At 45.0% G+C, this 22,645-nt stretch overlaps 1 protein-coding gene across 1 annotated transcript in view; it reads left to right on the top strand.

Annotated features, from left to right (window-relative positions):
• The window catches only part of LOC138261625 (SCO-spondin-like), a 1,514,343-nt gene that overhangs the window by 828,860 nt on the left and 662,838 nt on the right, over positions 1–22,645 (top strand). The window contains exons 77-78 of the mRNA XM_069210750.1: positions 2,559–2,729; positions 11,525–11,722. Coding sequence (XP_069066851.1) covers positions 2,559–2,729; positions 11,525–11,722 — 369 coding nt within the window. The remainder of the gene's footprint in view (positions 1–2,558; positions 2,730–11,524; positions 11,723–22,645) is intronic.

Consider the following 22,645-nt stretch of genomic DNA (forward strand, 5'->3'; position numbering starts at 1 on the left):
GCTGACCCATTACCCCATTCTGTAGTTTCTAATGGGTGGCAGAAGGCTGAAAGGTTCTATAAGCAAGTACATTGACTAACGGCAATCCTAAAAATTACATATGGACTTCATACACCAGTTCAGTCATGCTGTGAGAATTAGGGTTCTTATCTAGAGCTATGAAACTGTTTGCGACAAATCATTTTTTTCCCTTTTCGAATTCCTGTTGGATCATGAGTGGGTAACTCTTCATTTCTTTCTATTAGAGATTAAAGGGAGCAATTGGTGAATGATGTCACAATATATCTAAAAAGTTCAGCTGGGGACACATGTACTCCCATCTGCATTACCTGTGCATTATCTGAGGTGCCTGTTTGTGTAATATGTGCAACTCAAGAGGTAGTTTTGCCTGAAATGCACAACTGTAACATATGTTTACATCTAAGTGAAAACTCTGCTGTATTTACAATGCATGTTTCTCTCCAATTAGGATCTATATTCAATCTACTAAAACAAGCTGCAATCTCTCCCCTTTGACACACTCATTGAATCCCCGCAGCCATAGACCATATCTGTTCTACCCACCACTCGCAAAATCATGGAGCCTGAGTTTCTTAGCAAGCTGCAGGTTTTTGTAGACTGACACAAAAATACACCAATAATAGGTTTCAGACTGTCAGACAGAGGAATTGGTACAGAAATCGCCAAAACCATACTAAAGAACATCTGCTGTCCGGTCTCAACCAGGAACAAACTGGTATCTTGCTCGACCCTTTGGCCCACAATATTTGCAAATGATATTCCAGTGTAATAACTCCAAAGCCGGCATTTGGAAGTCATGAAGCACACACAGCCCCTCTTTAGCTAGTCATTACATGCTTGAAACCAAGCACACAAAAGCACTGTGAAACAGGCAGGTGTTATCCCTAGGTCTCGCTGTCTGTTTCTCTCTACATTACCACCTGGGAAGAGACTGAAGACAACTAAGTCCAAGAGTCGCACTTCCTGCAGTTCTATCTCACCTTCAGCCCCGAGCCCTATTCTGCCTGCAGTAGTCTCACTTTTCTCCTGAGAGCAGATAGGCCCTGCCTCTGGTCCACTCACTTCCTCCACCTTTTGTGGATCTGGTACCAGAATATTGTGCACTAAGAGCCTGATTTATATCTTGGCAGAACGGATACTCTCTCACAATGGCAATGGTGTATCCATACCACCATGACTGTGGTCTGCCCGCCTGATTTAAATGCGGGCAGATATTTGATTTAATCACAGCTCATACCACTCCGTCTTCATTAAACCCCCGATGGCCTAACAGAGTAAAGCCGTCTGAGGTTGGCCTGTAATTCTTCCCAAGTAATTTAGATGCGTAGAATTAAGGTCAGGTTTCACTACTTGCACACCCGGAAAATGCTGGTGGTATGGGGCAGTGAAAACTACAAAATGCACCCCTCGCCATGGGAGAGAATTTCAATGGTGAGGGTAGCATTGTCTTTTTTTATTTAAAAAAAAAATACAGCTTCAAGATTTCATTTTTGAGAATAAAGAAAAAAACTGCTTTGTCATGCAGCTGAAAAAAACTTTGACAGAATCTACTGAGATGGCGGTTCCTGGCATTGCTTTAAGAAATGACCACCTGCTTGGTGATTATTTCATAATTTGGTGGGATGAGGTGCAGTCACTATGGTGGAGTAAACTATTCTGTTGCCCTGACTGTCAAATCTCCATCTGCAAACTATATATCGACCCCAAAATATTGTCTGTAAAAAATATTGAGGGCCTCTCTCCCAGTGATGGTCGGACCGCCGCTCTCCAGGCGGTCCGACCGCCACATTACAACTTTGGTATGCAGACCTGCCAGAGGACCACTGTCCCCACCAGGAGTATGGTTCCCAATGGGCTGATGGCGGCCTGAGTTGCCGTCTGGCTGATTACAACTCAGCTTTCTGCCAGCCTTTCCATGGCGGTCACTTGCCGTGGAAAGCCAGTGCCAGGGACCGCATAGGGGTACCTGCACTGCTCATGCCCATGCATGGCCAGTGCAGGGCACCGCTGCCCAGCACCATCAAATGTGCACTGTCTGCTTTGTAGAAAGTGCGCATTCCGATGGTGCTGGTGTGCTATGATGTTGGCATCAGTGCCATTAAGGGAGCTGTGACAAATATCATAGGACTGTCCCTGCTGGTCAGTCTGGCAGGAACATTGTACTATGCTTGGGGGGGATGCCACGGTATGACGGTGGCATCCTCCGCACGTGTTTGGCGGTCGGCTCGTCTGACCGCCAAACTCATGATGAGGCCCTGAGTCTTTAATTTCAGTTACAAAGATATTGCCTGATACATTGGAGTTAATAATAGAACTCCTACACCCAGTGGTACAGTATTTTTGTAAATTATATCTAGGGCACAATATTTATGTCAGGCAATAATTTTGTTGGAGATTTTCCTAAATATAATCCCCTATGTTCTTCCTGCACTGGCACCTGACACAGACTGCAATGTCAATATTTACTTATACATTACTACCCACACTCTCTTTCTTTATGTACTCAAGCTTGCAACACTGTGGTTCTGTCTTTGCAGTGGATGGCAGCTGGAGCACTTGGAGTCTCTGGACACCCTGTGATACGTGTTCTGGAGAGTCTATACGGCAGAGGGAGTGCAATAGCCCCCCTGCCCGGTTTGGGGGCATACCCTGCCATGGAGAGACGAAGCAGAGTCGTGCGTGCTACGACAACAGCACTTTGTGTTCAGGTGAGTGACTGCAGAGATAGGTATGGAGTTTTGAAGTTGTACTGAATGTGCAGAAGACAGCACTATGCGCTGAAGTGAATGTCTGCAGATAGAGAGGCAAAGTCCTAGGATCCTTCACATGGGCGCAGGGCGACTCCTTGTGCCCAGGTGAGTGACTAGAGAGGAAGGCAGGGACATATGGTCCTACTGAAAATGCACAGTGGAGAACTATGTGCTTAAGAGAGTGGCTGCAGGGAAGGCGGCAGAGTTCTGGGGTCCTACCAAACGTGCCCAAGGAAGCACTGTATGCTCAGGAGGAAAGTGATTGCAGAGTGGGTTGATGCCTGTGGTGAATGACTACAGAGAGGGAGGCAGGGTCCTATGACCAGGGCCGCTTTAGGGGGTGCGACTGGTGCAGCCGCATTGGGTGCTAACCTGGAGGGGGCGTTGACTTAGGATGGGAGGCACTGTATTTAGCAATAACTTACAATTTAAAAGCACCTGAAGCAGAGTACCATGTGCTCCAGCTGTCAGGCAACAATAGAAATGCCAAGACAACTCTTGGGATTAATGTTCCTGATAGAGAGAAAGAGATTGGAGTCTTGGCCAGTGGCAGCGCAGAGGGTTAATAAGCCTGCTGCAAAGAATAGATCTGTATTTTATGTCGATAGCTGAGTGGATTAGTTAAGATGGCTTTAACCAGCACTTTAAAACAAATTAAATGTATGTGGGAGAGGGGCTATGGAGAGATGAGGGGCACTTTTGCTGGATGATAGTGCAGGAATCTGAGGAGGTCTTGGGGGAGAGCCCCAAAACAAATTTGTTGCACAGGATGCCACAAACGATAAAGCCGGCCCTGCCTATCACCCAGCTGAATGTGTGCAGGGCAGTACTGTGTACTCAGATCAGTGACTGCAAAGAGGGAGGCAGGGTCCTAGGGCCCCACTAAAGATGCACAAGGCAGCAAAGTGTGCACTAGTAAGAATATGGAAGAGCACCCACAGCCTGTTTGGCCTGTTGCATGCCTGAAGTACAGTACTCTTCGGTGAAATACTGGAAAGAGGCAAACAAGGGTGTCATGCAAACTGTCTAGGAAATTCACCAAATATAGTTATGCATATATATTCATTTTCTCAATCCAACGTGGCGCACCACACAACATATAATATTATGCTGTATGTACGGAGGTTCTAGAAGCATAATCAGGTTTGAGAAAGGGGGAGGACAATATGGTCCTCAAGCTAGAGTTCAGAACCTCAATGGATCCAGCGCACATGCCATACCATGATACCGTCTTGTGAAATCAACAAGGAATGGGAGTGAGAAAATGGTGCTAGCTCTCTAACAGCTTTCGAGAGGATCGAAAGGATAGCAGGCAGCTCTGAAGAAGATTAAAACAACTTTTCAAATAAGGAGGTAGAAAGTCAGTCCTCTACATACAACAAAGCATTTAAAGTATCACCAATGTTTTTTAAATGTCTCTTATCCATTTTTATTTTGCTTTAACATGTCGCTAATTCCATTCTTCATTCCCTCTGCCCAAATTTGCCAGATTTTTGTAGCTACACTACAGATTTAAAAAATGAAAGACACCGGGATTCTGCTTGTCACCTCTTCTAAATATTGACTCCCATGCCTTTCTACATGAAAGCCTTGCTGTGGGTTCTGTGTATAGCAGGTGGACCCATCGTCGGTACTGCGGGCCAAACCCGATCGCCCTCAGCACCTCAAGCAGATAGCATTTTCTCAATCCAACGTGGCGCACCACACAACATATAATATTATGCTGTATGTACGGAGGTTCTAGAAGCATAATCAGGTTTGAGAAAGGGGGAGGACAATATGGTCCTCAAGCTAGAGTTCAGAACCTCAATGGATCCAGCGCACATGCCATACCATGATACCGTCTTGTGAAATCAACAAGGAATGGGAGTGAGAAAATGGTGCTAGCTCTCTAACAGCTTTCGAGAGGATCGAAAGGATAGCAGGCAGCTCTGAAGAAGATTAAAACAACTTTTCAAATAAGGAGGTAGAAAGTCAGTCCTCTACATACAACAAAGCATTTAAAGTATCACCAATGTTTTTTAAATGTCTCTTATCCATTTTTATTTTGCTTTAACATGTCGCTAATTCCATTCTTCATTCCCTCTGCCCAAATTTGCCAGATTTTTGTAGCTACACTACAGATTTAAAAAATGAAAGACACCGGGATTCTGCTTGTCACCTCTTCTAAATATTGACTCCCATGCCTTTCTACATGAAAGCCTTGCTGTGGGTTCTGTGTATAGCAGGTGGACCCATCGTCGGTACTGCGGGCCAAACCCGATCGCCCTCAGCACCTCAAGCAGATAGCCCCAGTCCACTGTGTCAAATGTCTTTCTCCAGAGACAGCTCCTCGCCAGTGTTCCACCTCATGCACGACATGTGCGAGGCGTCTTAGATTCATGCCGTGTCAGAACCCGGGATGAATCCACATTGATCCTCGTGAACGTGCTGGGGGACATGTGGCGTCAGCTGATTAGTGAGCAACTTGCATTGGACTTTTTTGTCTGCATTTATCATGGTGAGTGGTCTGTAAGCAAAAGGGTCAGCTTCATCACCGCCAGACTTCAGGAACAGGCATATTTCAGCTTCATGCATTGTCTGCAGCAGGACTCTTTCTCGTGTGCCTTCAGGAGTTCTTGCAGAATTCCCTACATGATTGTCTCAGGAGGGCAGCCAGCTCCTCCCCTCCCTCGGCACCTTGTTTTGCAATAGCATTTTGAGTGCAGTTCGCAATTCTTCCAGTTCCAGTGGGGCATCTAGGGATTCAGCTGCTGGCAATGCCATTTGTGGAAGGTTACGGCCCTCCAGGAATGGGACTGTGGTGGGGTCCACAGTGTATATGAGTCAAAGGTGCTTATGGAAGACATCCAGTATCCCAATTGTGGTGGTAACCTTGACACCACCCACCGACATCAAGTGTATCATTTGGGTCGACGGCTGTTCCCTTCGAAATATCCATTCCAATAGTCTACCAGATTTGCCCCCTCTCTGTGTAGTGTTTGTCGGTATTGTTTTAGAGTATATTTGTCCATTCGGTCCCATATATCTGTTATATGGTGTCTCACTGCTAGTTCCCTATGTTTTGTATCAGGGTGTGATTTGTCCCCAGTCTGCAGCATGACTAATGCGTCTTCCTCTCTGCTGAGGTTCCTTGGAAGCCGTCAACGTACTCCACATGTTAAACCAATGCAATGGCCCTCAACACCCCTTTCAAGGGCTACCACTCCACCACTCTGCTTGATGCTGTACCACAGTTAACTGTCATGTAGTCGGTTAGCCCTCCTGAAAGCACCTTTCTTCCGGCTTTATCTTCCAGAACGTCTGCTGACATTCTCCAGGCTCGGTTCTCCTGTACACTACCTCCCCACCGCAGGATACACCTAACATGAGAGTGGTCTGAAAGGAATTTCACCAAATGTCACACCTCTGTCGGGGAATCTTGCCACTAGTATCCTGTCCAGCATGGTATAGGTATTGTGTGAGGCTGAATAACAGATGAAGAGCTGCCTTTCCAGGTGATTTATTTGCCGGATGTCCACCAATCCCACGTTCCACATTACTTCCCTTAGTGCGGTGGTAATTAGGGGTTTAGTGCCCACCCTTCTAATGTGCAGTTGAAATTGTCAAGTCACATGACCCACACATCTACTTCGTGTATTAGCAGGTCCTCGATGGAGTGAAAAGAAGTTGGATCATCATTATTTGGTGCATAGGAGTTCAGAAGGGCCACATCACGGCAATCCAGTTCACCCCGCACCAGTACATATCTTCCACCCAGATCGGCCTCCATATATGTAAGGTAGATGGGAACACCCAGCACCATCCAGATCGATGTGCCTCTGGTGTAGGTCAAATAAGATGAGTGATATATCTGTCCTTGCCATTTCTTAGCTAAGTGCACTGTGCCTGCATCATCTAAGTGCATTTCCTGCAAGCAGGCTTTGGAGATTTTGTGCTTCTTTAAAAATGTGAGTACCCTATATCTCTTTGTGAATGTCTTTAATCCTCAGACGTTCCAATTGAAGAGTTTATATTCAACCCCCATCATATGGCATATCACTTAAGGATTGTCCGCCAATTCTCTACTATGTTATGTTACCCAGCATCTGCTGCCAACTTTTACACGTAAACAAGCTACACAAACTTCCCTATCCCACCCACATACATATTTAGTACAACTATATGATTATACATGTCCACCCCATGCATGTGCCAGGACGTGCTCTGCATCCCAGCCAGTCCAACAGAAAACAGCTAACTCAAATAACGTAATAATTTCCCAGCCTGTCTTCAATATGGCTCAGTACACAACCATTCATTATTGAACGAAGTCCTCTTCCATTCACTCACATCCCTTCAAGTGAAATAGCCTGTACAAACTAATTTCAATAATCTATACATCCCCTGTGTGCACTTGCGGCTACACAATGCCAGCCCACTCCATTCCATCTGTCTGCGGTTGTTGCGTCTTCCCTCTCACCACACATCATTACGTAAACAACTGTCAACTGTATTCAGCTTCTCACTCATGCTTCAGTATTATTCTCCAATCTCCGGGGTGACCAGGGTGTCATGTACGAAGCCCAACATATATCTGAGGTCCTGCAGTTCAGTGTCATCGGGCACCGGTTGCATGTCCATCTCCTGCATCTCCCTCCTGGCCTCTGTGCATAATTGCAGGGTACCATCCTCACCAACCGTGACCGCCACCCCCGCCCCCCCCCCCCCCCGGTGGGATGTGGCTGGAACGTCACCAGATCGGCCTCTGCGGTGGGCCCCTCCCCAGGTTGGATATCATGTGGTGGAAACACATCTCCCCGGATCTCCAGCCATTCCCACACCTCCTTTGGGCTATCGAAGAGGTGTGCTTTTCCTTAGGTTAGGACTTTCAGTCTGGCTGGGAACAAGAGTATGTACTGTAGCTGGAGCATCCGTAGTTTTTGCATGACACCTAGATATGATTTACTTTGTTCCTGCACTTGCTTAGTGTAGTCGGGGTATATGGTGATCTTGCTGTTACCATATAGCGGGCCTCATGCTCTCGAGCTGCTCGGAGGATACAGTCCTTTTCCTAATAATTGATTATTTTTGCTATGATGGGTTTTGGATATGCCCCCGTCTTGGCCTCTGTACTAGTTCTGTGTGCGCCCTCTTCACCTCAAAAAAGTTATAGAGGCCCAGTGGGTTGAGTTGTCTGACACCCAAGTTTCCAGGAACTGCTGTATCGAGTTTCCTTCCACTCCCTCCAGTAAAACCAGCACCCTGATATTACCATGTCGGGAGCGGCCCTCTGTGTCCTCCGCTCTCTGCAACAGCTCCCTCGTGGGTGTAGTCAACTGAGCCATTTGTGTCTTTAGTGCCACCACTTCCCCTTGGAGGTCTGCAATGTTGCCTTCTGCAGTCCTGACTTTGTCAGCCACTTTGACAAGTCCACCTGCAGCAAGTTGACATTGATTGACAATGTCTATATTTTATTCGCCAGGACAGTTCTACATCCTTTTATGGCTGCCAACAAGTCTACTTGTAAGGGTTCCACTTCATCCTCTGGCACAATAATGTTTTCTCCATACCAGTCTGCCCTGTTATTCTTTGCGTGGGGTGCCGCGGGTGGTGTATTGAGTGATGGTATTCCCTGTGTTCGAGGGTGCTGTCTTATCCTTGGTGTTTTTCACCTGGGGCGGACTCACGTCCTCTGAGCACCCCAACAGGGCATGCAACACTTGCTGTCCCGGCAGGATGCTCTTCAGTCCCCTCTACCTTCGGTAGTAGACCTCCGCGGGCCTCCTCCTGCATATAGGTGCAGTCAACCTAGACACCGGAACAATGTTGCCCTTGTTTCAGGGGGCCTCACCTGGTTCCTGCCACGTGCCCCTGCAGGCTGGATGACACCCCCTTCATCCAGCCCACTGAGGATCTCAAGCAGATACCAGTCCAGTGGTGCCATCAGGGAACCACCCTGCCACCTGGGTGGTAAGTGGCCCCCGCAGTCCAACTTGATGCTCCCTCTTCCCCACCGTTGTTCAGGTATGAGTAGATGGGGTCCCATGAGGTTCAATCCAAGCATTACGATCCGGATCCCAGGCACCGCTGGGCAGGGAATACAGGGTCTAGGGACCTCCACCGTCCCACTCCGTGGTCCCGGGGCACCCAGGTCACTTTAATTTTTTGTTTTACCTCCTGGGACCCTATGTGTCACAGCCAAAGCACTCTAAATGCTGAACAGTGTTTTCAGCTACGCAGTGTGGACGACACATGATAATGATTCTGTCTCTTCATGTTGCAGTTACTCCATCCATCATAGTAGTGCGGCTCGGGTGTGACTTCACTACTTGTGGGGTGGCCTCGCCAAAGTCCTCAGATTTTCACTGTGTTGTCGTCAGTGGCCACATATATTATTGGATCCTTTTCCCTATGACGTCTTGGTTCCCCTCAGTTCCCGTGCTTTTCCGCTGTGCTGGGCAGCCCAGGGAGGTAGGCCCTCCTGCAGTATTTTAACCAGGTCCCTTCAGAGGGCTTTGCACCTTTCTGTTGCACTGCGAGTCAGCTAAGTGCTTGGTGAGCTTTTATTTGGGGTTAGGGATTCACCTCAACGTCCTGCTCTTTAGTTGCCGCTGAGTGCACCTCCCCCCTGGCCTGAGAAAGCTTGCGCCGGTTTCCCCTCCTCCGCAGTGGTGCTGTTGCATGTGAAGGTTCACCCCCCTCGTGCCCGCTGCTCCTACACGCCTGCCAGACGCAAGGTTAAGTTTCCCAGGGAGGCAGCGAGCCCAGCTGTGCAGCCCCCAGCTCACACATCATCAGAAGGGAAGGGGGCCAGGGGTGACCCCTTGTGGTGCAATCGCCTCCGGGCCCCAGGCAGCGTGCCGCTCACCGGCCAGGGATACCTCCCGCTCAGTTCCTCCTCACTTTGTCGCAGAGTGGCAGGCTGTCACGACCGCATGGCCCCCACACTCCGTGCAGCTGGATAGTCTCTAGGTCATACGTAGGTGATGTTTTCTACCGGGTTCTGGCTGCACTCAAGTCTCCTTCTTTTTGGCCTGTTGCACAGGGCAGGCATCTTCACCCCTCATGATCCGTGCCGGCTCCATGCATTGCCACTGCTCCGGATCTTGCTGTGTCCCAACTCCACAGGGCATCCAGAGTGCTTTATCTGTAGTTTTTTTAGTCCATATCATAGCATGTTGCAGGATTTATGTTTTTGTTAGAGAAATGGGCCAGGAGCTCTAGCGTTAATGTCCTGTCGGCCATCTTGCCTGGCCATGTCCCCTCAGTGAGACGAGTTTTTTAAGTGAAATGTGTGACAGTCATACTGGGGTATACGTAGTGTTATTTTTTGTGACATACTACAAATTTTAAATACCTGTAAATGATCTGTACTAATAGTTCAGAATATATCAGCAGTTAGGAAAGCAAAAAAGAAGCATCGTTTTTTGTAGTTCTGCAGTGTGGTGGAAACAAAGGTTTCAATAGGATCACAACAAAATCAAGCCACTTTAACTTGGTGATGCACAAATAATAAATATTAAGTGATATGCGATTTCCATACCTTATAATTTGTGTGCTATGTATGTTTATCAGTAACGCTGTATGTCTGTGAAAATGTACTGCCCATTGCAATGGGAAATGTGCTGTTTGTAAATGACAGTGCACTACCACCTGATGCTTTAGAAATTAATTTGCAACAGCGTGCTCCAAAATGCCCCACCAGCAACATTCTGCACTCTTACCAACTACACTTTGTGGGATGCTAGGATTTTTCACAATCCCTATGATTTCAGGGATGTAGAATTGATGTTAGCACGCCCACTCTAAAATTTGTTCCAGCAAGGTGCTGCACTAAATCCCAAAGTCCAGTTTTAAAACAAACCCTTGCAAGTATTCCCAAGCACCACAGTGGGTGAACCTTCCAGTATTTTTGCTTCTGCATTTTTTTTCAGCACATCATACACAATCATCTGACTTGTGTATAATTTTCACACAGAATATGAGAGCTATAGATGTGACCTCGGTGCCAGAGTTGCTGACTTTGGATCTGGGCAAACCACGTTTGAGTCCTGGAGTTGGCTCTGGGCAAATTACTTATTCTCCTGTGCTTAAAATAAAATGAATCTGACCCTATGTAATGTAATCTGGTGCTCATTTATAGTGCTCTAATGCTCCTGGGCAGTGTTTTTATTAGAAAACTGCAATGTATATATATGGAGTACAAAGTGCATTACTGGGCCTTAACACACAGAAGAATGTGAGGCCACTCTGCTGGTGTCTTAAGATGTGCTAAAATGACTTGTACCAACATCAGGATTTTTCATAAGCCTTATGATTTGCGTGAACAGATGCCACAGGCCAGCACCCCACTCTAAAGAGCTACAGCTCCAGTGCAGTTCACCATATGCCACTTTTATGGGCAGATTAATACCTTGGCCACAGTGGAATAAAAAATATGGGAGGTTGTGGTCAAGGTTGTGATATTTACCAACAATTACAAGTTAGAAAGTGATACAAACAATTGTAAACAGTGTATTAGTTTGGTAATTCACAGCATTTTGAAATCATGTCTACTGTTACATTTAAACAAATCACCCCAGCTCATGTCCTTTAAATCTAGAAGGGTCAGGAACAATTGTCATTCTAAAAATCGGGTGGTGGGTCTAAAAAGGTTGGGAACCACTGTTCTAGAGTTTTCTTGTCATAATTAGGTTACTTTCACAGACACTTGAGCTTGCAGAACACATTTGCAGTGTGTTAAATGTCAAGTCTTATATTGCTTCTCTTAGACTGCGGAGGAGGGCAGGTGAATTTTGAGTGTGGGAAGACCTGCCCACGCACATGTGAGGATCTCCAGGCTGACATGGCTTGCCAAGACAGCCCCATTTGCCAGCCTTCATGTGGGTGCCCAAAGGATCAGCTCATGCAGGATGGAATCTGTGTGGCGCAGGCCGAATGCCGTTGTCGATACCAGAACAGCTCTCTTGGTAAGTAATACGTTTCGGAGGTGATGATGTTTTAGAAAAAGAGGGGATCACTGGTATGCTGGACAAGGTTGTTTTCCACTGGGCACGTCCCAGATGGGCTGGAGCCCGTCTTTGAAAGCCCAGAAGTTGCCAGTTGGACAGCCGGGTTCCTCTGTCACTTCTCCCAGTTTACTGATGTTAGATGCAGAAGGCACAGGTAGGCTTTAAGAGAGAGTGAAAGAGAGGGGGAGGGAGTGAGAAAGTAATAAGCGAGGGAGAAGATAGAAAAGAGAAAAGGAGATTGAGCGAATGAATGGATGGAAAAATAGATTGCATGAGGAGATGAAGGGAGTGGGGCTGGCTTGTGTATTTTTGCTGTGGCTACTTTTGTTCCCCAGTCCGGCACTGGACTATTGTAACAAAAATAGTGTATTTGCTCTCCTGAGGAGTGTGCTTTACTTAGGAGACAAAAGAGTTGAGACGTAATAAAGACTTTACCAAAATGTTCAAAGACAACATTAGTGTAGCGTACATTTTTAATGCAGTCAACCGTGAATCGCACCCTTTCAAGCCATACTAGTTGCTGACAGCATGAGTTTGTTTTGTGTGAAAGGATGTGGTCTTGAGAGACTTTTGAGCCTGCCACTTGTACCTAAGTGTCAACAGGTGCATTCAGTGTATGTGTTTGCTTTCAATGTAGAGGGAATTTTGATGTAACTTTATTGTTTGTGACTGTAGAAATGTAATGATTTGATGCAGTGCTTTAATGCTGTTCCTGCCTAAGATATTTGATGCCAAAGTAATCAATACATTTAAATAAAGATATAGTAAAACATAATTCATTTTTCAATACCTGAGATGGAGAGCAGTATTTTGTTACGATCTACAGGAACTTTGGTGCTATAAGAATGTTTCTTTGAAAATGATCCATCACATACCATAGCCTAAACCTATGAAATTAATACTCTGGCAGGTGGATTGTGTGCAGTGATAATTAACTAGCATTCCACTACTTTAAGTTTAACAACAGGAGGGGGTCTAAGTAAAAAAGCTCAAACAATTTAGTTTTATTTTATTCAAATAGAAAAAGAAATACATGAGATTTTTTCATTGAAACATTTATACAAACACAAAAAGACGAAGGAGCCACAACACATGATACGTAAAGGATAAAAGACAAGAAAAAGCACAAAAAGGCTGTACAATCAACAAGAAAGATATAAAGAACCAGATAAAACCCCCAAAATTCTCAAATAGTGTTCTTTGTTTGCACCATACACAGATTTCAAAGTTGTGACCTCATCAAGAGAATCCATACACAAGGCCTTCCCCAGAACAAATTCTTTGTACTCCCATTCATATTCTTACAGAAATGGAAGGGAACTGTAGTGCTTCATTCACAGAAAGGCATACAATCTACTGGGGCTGTAGGACACAATATTCCTAACTAAATCTATAACACAGAAGGTATCCTACCATTCTTGGATTCCCTGGCCCCATCAATACGGTCTGGGATTGTTCACTGTACCTCCTCACAGTGACACAATTCAGCACAATGTTGTTTTTATTGGTGACTCTTACCCACTCTAGTAGTTGTATGCTTTATCATCAGGTTGCATCGTGGTTGCATTGTGGTCCCTAAAAAAACAGTGTGAGATTGTTGTCTCCCTGGATCTAGGTTAAAAATACCTCAAAACACCATGGTGTTCCTTTTATTAAAGGGTGTTTTAGGTATGGATAAAAAAACTATATCTCAGGTGATATAGAGGAATTATAGCCCACACCATAAACCAAGTCAATATGTTTCAGCCCTTATTGGTAGATGGCTCAAAAAAGTCCTCTGAATTTCATCCGGACTAAGAATCAAGCAAACAAACAAAAAGCTTTATTGTATGATTAATACAAATCTTTGCAATAATAAAACTACATATTAGAGCTTGATCATTTTAAAATGTACTAAAAAGACACATTTATTGGGGATGTTAATTATTACACTTTTGTTCTTTCGATTATTCTTTAGATTTGTAGTTCAAACTGCCTACTTTCACTGCAGTGCAAAGTTGCTAAATAGATACTGATAGATTGCACTGAGTCCGGGTTAAATCTTAGGGTAAGGATTGCTTCTTAGTTGTTCTACGAAAATGCATGCTCACCAGTAAACCGCAATAATAAATTTGGAAAAACTCCACATCCAGGAGTGCTGTTAGTGCCCCCCGAAAAAAGTGAATGGAAGATGAATAAATATTGGTGGCAGCAATTTCATAGTTACCTCTGAAAGTGTGCCTGATAGTAGATAAAGTAAGATCTGTAAGTTTAATACAGTTGAAGTTATTTAAAAACAAATGCTGCTACCCCCAGATAAGTTCAAGGAAAGTAATTGAAACCTTCGAGACAGTAGGAAATGTGAGTGCTTCATATTTGGTTTAGCAGCCCCCACTTATGATCTTATCACTTACAAGCCACTCAAAGAGTTAAGTCTAATAGAGAATTCATAGTCTCTTTAAAATCTGGCCAGGCCAAATGTCATAACTGATACAGGCAGCTGCTTTGCTAGAACCGATCCTTTGACCTGATGTGCATCTAGCATTTAAGGATATAGAAAACGGTGGCCATCTGGGTGGAATTAGGAGTAGAGTCAATTGTATGGGCTGTGAGGCTGCTGACTGAATGGGCAGGGATGTTGGGCTAGCCGCGGGCCGTTCGTCCTCTTCGGTGAGGGCTATCTTTTTTAACGTTTGTGCATCTCTTGTGAGGTATTTCACCATTCTGCAGTTTAGCTGAATGTCCATTGGTTCAAAGCAGGCTTTGACGTCCTGTGTACTGTCACCTAGTCCTCTGCTATTAAACATTGCTCTTAGTATGGGTTTACAATGCTCCAGTATGGCCTTACATAGGCTATGTGTAGCATTGATTTGGATCCTTAACCGCATAAATGGTGGCAAGTGTAGGAGGGAGGGAAGACATCCCAAGCAATATTTCAAAAACCTTCCTTTGGAGTGAATGTTAAACCAGAACAAGATATGACTGGGGTTTCAGTGTTGAATAGCTGACTATTGTCATCCAGGCAAGTCGCGCTAGGACAATGGTACTTTGTCAGCACTGCAGTGAGACACGTTGACTGCTTTGTTCACCATAATTTTAACTAGAGATAACTAGTTTCAGTGTCTCATAGCGAGTTTAGATCAAGAGCTGTCAGTGATGATTCTAAATAGGCTGATGCCAGAGAGTGATCTCTTACACTGATTTCCTGCCATAGATTATGGTTTTAAGTCTGGGCACTGGTGTTGCTTAGATTAAAACAGCATTTGATGAACGCCCCTAGCCTGGCCAAAGTTTGTTTTTGTTAGACCAAATTTTAACCTCAACTGGGAAGTTGATATGTGTAAAAGCAGATGAAATATTGACCTAAAGGTTCTGACTATGATCTTGTCCAGGAGGGAGCCATCTCTTCCCCTTAAAGCCTCGCTGCTGTATGCTAGGGTGGGTACCAGTTTTGCCTGGATTATTTTCAAGAGTGCTGTAAGTGTTGGTCTGGCAATCTTTGCTCTAAATTGGTGAAAGTCCGTCAGTAAGGAGTTGGCTTTCAGAAGCATGACCTATTTATGCTGCTTAAAAGACCCCAATCTGTTGAACAGTAATCTGAGATATTTATGTTCAATAGTTGAGTAGGCTGGCATGGCATTCAGGAGTCTTTGGAGGCCAATGTGTGTGCAGCTAATCAAAATTACGTCATCACTGGACATCAAGGTAGGCAAGTGTAGACTCCCTAGTTTGGGGGCATACACATTAAAATTGCATAGATTTGATAGGAAATCTGACAAGGATAAATTGAAAAGGATGGAGGCAAGAAAGCATTCCTTCCTTACGCCATAATTTGTTCAAATCTTTGTAGACAGGTTGGTGCTGCTCCCCAACTTAATCTGGACCCATGTGTCCATGTGGAAGAGACTAGGGGCCTATATCAGGGTTCCGGGATGTTGCAGCTGACCTACGACTGCCAGAGCTTTCTTCGATCAACCTGGTTGCAGGCCACCCTGCAGTCAATAAAGTACAGATGGAAAGGCATTGATCTATTAGCAGGAGAGGGCTAATGTGTTTGTTGCTGTACCAATACATTATGCGAAGTCTGTTTGATTAAGAGGGATTATGCACAGTCCGACGGCCCAGATTGTTAATTCCTCCAGTAGGCACCCAGCAAAGTACTTCGACTCTACGTTAAGGAGGTCTATCAGCCAAAAGTTTGCGGGATCTGAGCTGTAACCTCCTTTGTAAATGAGGGTAATTATCAAGTCCCTCCAAGAATCTAGTATTGCATTCACAATTAAAATGCTATTGAGAACTGGCTCCAGGTTTGCTTCCCAAAACTCCTGGTTCTCTTTAAAGCTCAATGTGGGATGCTATTGAGCCCTGGTGCTCCTTCTAGTCAGCCCTTAGCAAACTGTTTTTAATGATCTCCACTTACATCTTGAAGGGGCTGATTTTACTACCATCACTTCCTGCTGTGCTAGTCCTTAATTTATCCCACTTATTACCTTAAGTGGTCCTTTTAGGAGACCGTTGGTTCTTTTTGAACAGAGAGTTGTGTGGACTGTGCCTATCCTGGTTTAGCATTCTTCCAATATATTTGAAGTTGTTACGGCTTATGTTGGGTCATCATGCCTGTTCACGGTCTTCCAGAATCTCTCATGTCAGTTAGTTTTGATGTCATGTTGCAGCCTAGCTCAGAATTCACCATAACCTCTCTTCTTAGCAGCCAGTTGCATTTCTTATAGGCCACTTTCGCCTTTGACAGCACAACTTTGAGGGTTTTGTCGCCTGGTATTTTTTGGTATGCCCTGGGCAGTTGATTTCCCTTAATGTTTTATGCTTTTTAGTTTGCAAGAGACTGGGATCCTTGTGCTACCAGTCTGTTGGCCAGGGGCAGGTGCAGCATATTGCTCTGCAAACCTTTTGGTGAACTGAGTCTAATTAGTTAGGTCAATCTGACCTTGAACTGTACTCTGTACAGTGTTGTTATTACAAGTGCTGGAAGATTGTGAGCTGAACCAGCTGACCATTTTATTCTTTCATTGTTGACTGGGTAAGCTGAGCCATATATTTCTACTGCTAGAGTATGGTGGGAGAGATTAATAGCGAGAATCAGCTCCTGTGGCAGGTGATCACTTTCACCTATTGTTTCTTTCACCTCTCATAGCTCTCAACCAGATAAAATCCAGAGATTTTATAGTATTGTATAGTCAATTAGAGTCCTCCTTGAGTGGTTGTAAAAAGAAGCCACTGGTGCACTAACCGTAAGGAAACTGCCATTGAATACCCTTAGATTGAGGTGCTCTAATTCATTACCAAGTTCAATGCCCTTTTTGTCCAGTTGAGAAGATGAGTTCTTGCTTTGGTGGGGATTGCCCAGTATAAATTTTGAGGCTGCCTGAATCTCATTTGTTGTTAGTGAACACAGCATATTCATATTAAAGTTCCCAGAAAGAACTAATTCTTTTGGAGTCAGCCCGTTCAGAAGCTCTTTGAGCTCTATTTTCAGGTGTTCTATTACTTTACTTTTCACCTTTGCTGTGGGTTGCATATATATGTTCAATAATGCAAGAGAGGTCAGAAATCCCCCCAAATAAAAGAGGTGCAGACTGTGCGCCGGCCTGGGCATGTTGTCATCTGTGGCTTATACTTCCCCTTGTGTGTGGCTAGTATATATTTTGCCAGGCCTGCACTGTGGTGACCAAAGAGAGACTTCTTTGTTGCTGGCACTGAAAAGTTGATGTAGCCTGGGATTAGTGGTGATTCCCTGCCCAGGATTCCTGCAGCAAGATCACTTGGAATGACCATAATTAAATATGTCTGCGTCTCTTGGTCTTCTAACTTATTCAGCTGGCCATTGACATTCCACGAGCAAATCTATAGGCGATCTGTTTGTCAGAAGACATTTATCCAAGAGGGCGATTCATTGTTGCGACCTTGGCCTGTTGAGTGCCCCAAAAATCCAGCTCCAGCTATTCGCCTTGGCGTTTGATTCTTTATCATCCAGGAATAGGAGTGGGCTTGTTCCCTGTGTTCTTCTGGGGACGTACGGGGACACTCCTCAGAACGGAGAGCACTTGCTTTGACCCGTGAATATCTCTATACTCATTTGCCTGCTTTGCTAAAGGATGTGGGTAGGCTGGGTCCTTAGAAGGGGTCATTTGGATCTCTCATCGTTTCAAGACCTGGGCTCTAGCCAACAACCTTTTAACTGCTTCAGCTGACACCCAGGCGATTCTGGTCATTTCATTGAGATGCCCCAGCCTTGGTTTGATGAACTCCACCAAGACTATGGGCCTCATTACAACCCTGGTGGCTGTTTTGTCGATTGCACTGCCAACAGGCGGTTTTCCGCCACAGTGGTCCCGGCTGATTTAATCCTCCAGGGCAGCGCTGCCCAGGGGTTATGAGTCCCCCTCCCGCCAGGCTGGTGGAAAGGGGAGTCGTGGGGCCTTTGGCATGGACAGTGCAGGGGCCCCCTGGCACAGCCCCATGGAGCTTTTTACTGTCTGCATAGCAGACAGTGAAAAGCGCGACGAGTGCAACTACACCCGGCGCACCACCGCAACACCGCCAGCTCCATTTGGAGCCGGCTCCCGTGTTGCGGCCGACATCCCTGCTGGGCCGGCGGGTGGAAACTTGGTTTCTGCCCGCTGGCCCAGCGGGGATGTCGTAATGGCCACCGCGGAAGTGCGGATGCATTGCCGGCCGCGCAGCGGTTACAACTAAAGTTGTAATGAGGGCCTATGTCCCTTGTGCTTACTCCTTTTGTGTGTGGCATTTGCTGGAGCATTCTCCGAATTTTATCTCTGTTCAGGACGTCAAAGCTTTCCTTTGATTGATATTCTGGGTACATTAGTATCACCAAACTGTTGCCAACCTCTGATGCTAAGGAGTGATAGGTGGTGGTCTCTTCCTCGCCTCTCAGTTCCCAAACTTTGCCATGCTTGGTACCTTTCAAACTAGTGTCATTGTATGCAGCTGTTGTTTTGGGGGAGGGGGGAGTATAGGCACAATTTCCAGTTGTTCTTGCGTCCAGTTTGGGTTGGGCTTAAATTGGACTAATGCTTTGTTGAAAGTAAGTGGTAAAATACTTGTGTTTTCCCGATGCTCTCAATCCGGGCTGCTGTAGGTTTAGACTGGACTAGGTTCTTGATAATAGTGGTATATAATTGGTTCCAATCTGGGCTTGGACCATTCGGAGAGTGCTGATTCATTAGCACCCTGATCAGTTGTTGGTTCAGTGGGTATTCCTACTCTGGTGAGAGCAAATAAAGGAGTTGATTTGTCCTCACTCTATGGACCAGGAGAAGGTAGTAGGGCTGCTGCTTGTCTAACTGCACTTATATGTCTTGCTTTCTCTTCAGGATAACTTGAAGAGATCATTGATCGCTCTTCCATATCTGTTATCGTTGGCTTGTAATTGCCGCCAATTTTTCCCTGTGCATCACTAGCTTTCAATGGGGTAGCTTTCCTAGCTGCCCGTAAGATCATTGTGTATGCTGAAGCGCCCATTGGTTAAGGGCATGTGGCTGCCATTTCTTTTGGCTGTCAAGACTATCAGCTTGGGCTACCATCTTTGATGTTGATGCCCTTTCCTGTATTTGGTCCTTTCTGGGGTCAACTCCAGGTCGTTCTGTTTGTCCAGTTCTGGGCTTCCGTTCAAGTGTCTGTTTACATTCTTAAAAACTGGGTATACGTTTCACTCATCTGTTTGTTTCAGCTTCCTATTTCTCGCCTTTTGGCATTTTATAATTAGGGGTCTTCAGAAGTAATCTGGCATTGCTTTTTCTTTTTTAACAATACCCTCATCCCTTCCTGTAGCTGTTAAAGTTGCAGATCCTTGCAAAGTGAAATGCAGCTCCGTTGCCTTGGTGCCCTTAGTTGGATTTCTTCAAATCAAGCACTCATTGGAGTGGAGGTTGTAATATTCTGGAGTTTGATTTACATTTTCACCTCACACATAGCTGTTGTTCCTGATTCTATTTGGGGTATCTTCACTAAATTGCATTTACCCAGTATGTTCCTATTAGTCCTTTTTGTCAGGTTTTAGGGTAGTCTTAAGATCCTCGAACAGACCGCTGAGAACTGTTGGTAAAGTTTCTACCCTGTCCAGTATTGGTCAGTAAGTACATATTGACTGAAATGTTTCTGCTGTTGTGCATGCATTATTAGGCTATTTAGATCCACTATTTTCACCTCTATATATCAGATATAAACACTGCCAGTGTAGTTAGGAGGGTACTTTGGATGTCAATTTTTTTGGCTAATAGTTAAGGGTTTTGACAGTAGTTTGAAGAATTCCTAATAAAGAGGTCCAAATGTCTTGTTTTGTGAACAGGTGCTATAATCTTTCCTGTGGAGGGGTTTTCTGGTGTTCCCCTCACATACATTGCCACAACTCCTCCCATTTATCCAGTATTGGATCTTTCATACATTCACATGCTTGAATCTTTCCTGTCGTCAAAGTGGGAGTCCCATGGTACATGAAAAAAGCAGTGAGTAAAATTTTTCCATAGGCTATAATGCTAGCAAAATCACACATATAGACTATCCATGCCCTTTTGTAAAACAAAGAACCACACTTGACTCATGACCAATCAGGCTCTAGCACCCTCTAGAATATTCCCCAGAGAGGCTCATTCTCTCAGATTTTCTAGCACAAGAGTGAGGAATATGCAATGAAAAGGAAATGCAAGCCTCAAAGGGGATGAGGGTGGGTTGCATGTGAATTTATGAAAGACACCAATACTGGGAAACTGTAGTTACAGGTAAGTAACTTTTTTTCTTATCCGGTAGTGGATCCTTCATTAATTCATATAATTGAATCTGAATAGCCAGCATTACTCCTAATAACCGTTAAGCCCGCAGTGGATGGTAGCTGAGAGTATTGTAATCCTTTAAATTATATTACTACATAACATATCTATATACATTCCTCTACACATATAGAGTAAAACATATCAAACAACAATTGTGTAGGAACTATAAACTGTTGCATATAGAATTAGATATACACATTCAAGGAAAATTCTCACCTCAATGAAAAAGATGACATAGGACCGCCTGTCCAACAAGTGAATCAGCTCTTTGTGTTGATTCCAAACAATAATGCTGCCCGAAAGAATGCGTAGTCTTCCACGTTGCAGCCTCACATATCTTGTCCAAGGCGATCCCTTGAAATACAGCAGTCGATGTGTAAATTGCTCTTGAAGAGTGCGCTTTCGGGCAGCTAGTTAATGGTTTTCCTGCCTTTGAGTGGCAAAATTGGATGGTGGATGCAATCCAACGAGTTATCGTAGCCTTAGTGACTCCTGTACCTTGATGGTCTTGGGCATATGAGACTAATAGCTGGTCTGTCTTCCGGAGCTGTTTAGTACGCTGAAGGTAAAACGTCAAGCATCTCTTGATATCCAGTGTGTGGAGAGTCCTTTCTGCCACCATTGATGGATTCGGGAAGAAAGTTCTTAATATCACTGGTTCGTTCAAATGGAAAGATGAAGACACCTTAGGGGTGTATCTTGGGTTTGATCTAAGAAGAACAAAGTCATCTGAAAACATAAGATAGGGTTCCTTAGTGATAAAGGCCTGTATATCACTTACTCTTCTTGTGGATATAAGAGCAAGTAGAGTTGCTACATTCCATGAAATAAATTTCAGTTCCCCTCAGTGTATAGGTTTGAACGGGGCTTTCATTAATTGTGAAAGAACTACGTTTAAATGCCACTGGGGCGGAGGTGGACGCACTGGAGGGAAAGTGAGAAACAGACCCTTAGGTTCTAGGGTGCGTTCAAAACAAAACAAAATAAACATAATGTTTTTGGCAACACAATCAATACAAGTTAGAAAGGCATTCAGCCCATGCGAACAGTGTAATAACGAAACAACCCTTCGGATCCTTCTATAGTACCATTATTTGGCATCAATAACCACCATTCCACTCCTACTCCCGTACCAAGGCCCAGATAGGGGGAAATGTTTGAGCGGGGGGACTAACAATGCAGGACCAGCACTGCTCATCTGCAAGGCCACTGAATCATGAGGTTCGAGAGGATAAGAGGGCCACCCCTTGTAGGGCGCAGGCAAATATGGTAACCGCACCCCAGACCAGTACCAACAGCAGGTAGCAAAAAGGCACCACACCAATCATCATCTAAGAAGACACCAGAGGGTGGGCTCTTTTCTCCCTTCACTAACATGCGCTGACCCAAGATTTTTATTACATTTTTCTATCTTAAGAACCTAGGTGGCACAATTTACAAAACAAACAGCAATATATTTGGACTACCTTCCCCTCTCGAACCAACAGTGATCCAGCAGACTGCTCCATACGGCCTAGGCTCAACAAAGGTAGAGCCAATGCAGGCAACACCAAGTAGTAAGCAACCCAAGATAGGCAAGTCACACCAGCCTCAGGAGTCTGACATCCAGGTCTCCCCAAAAGATGTTGAAATTATAATGGAAGGAACCCCAGACCCAGGTTGACCAAGTTCTACCAACTTCTCCCAGGATCTCAGAAGAGCTTCCAATAAAAAAAATCAATACTGAATACCTCTCAGCAAGGGAGCAAAGGGGAAGTCCCAACATATGGCGGCACGGACAGCCCAAGTCAACTAATGGGTTAAAATGACCTATCTCTCATTATTAAAATGTCAGAAGATGAAACAGTGGCAATAACGCAGTCAATGCAAGGGAGTGGATAGCAACAACCAACAACTCAGAGAGTCTGCCCATCGATGCCTTACTGTCAAATAGGTCAAGAAGCAGCTACTTAGAGTGACGCAGATAAGCAGCAAGGACCATTGGTGGCTTGCTGTCTTGCCAGACACATAGCAGACCCCCCTCATTGGAGACCATGGACAGTCAGTAGAACAATAGGGGGGCAGTGGTGTGAGCTGCCATCACTGACTCCTGAGA

This window comes from Pleurodeles waltl, chromosome 10 (genome assembly GCF_031143425.1).
Source record: "Pleurodeles waltl isolate 20211129_DDA chromosome 10, aPleWal1.hap1.20221129, whole genome shotgun sequence".
In the NCBI taxonomy this organism is placed as follows: Eukaryota; Metazoa; Chordata; class Amphibia; order Caudata; family Salamandridae; genus Pleurodeles; species Pleurodeles waltl.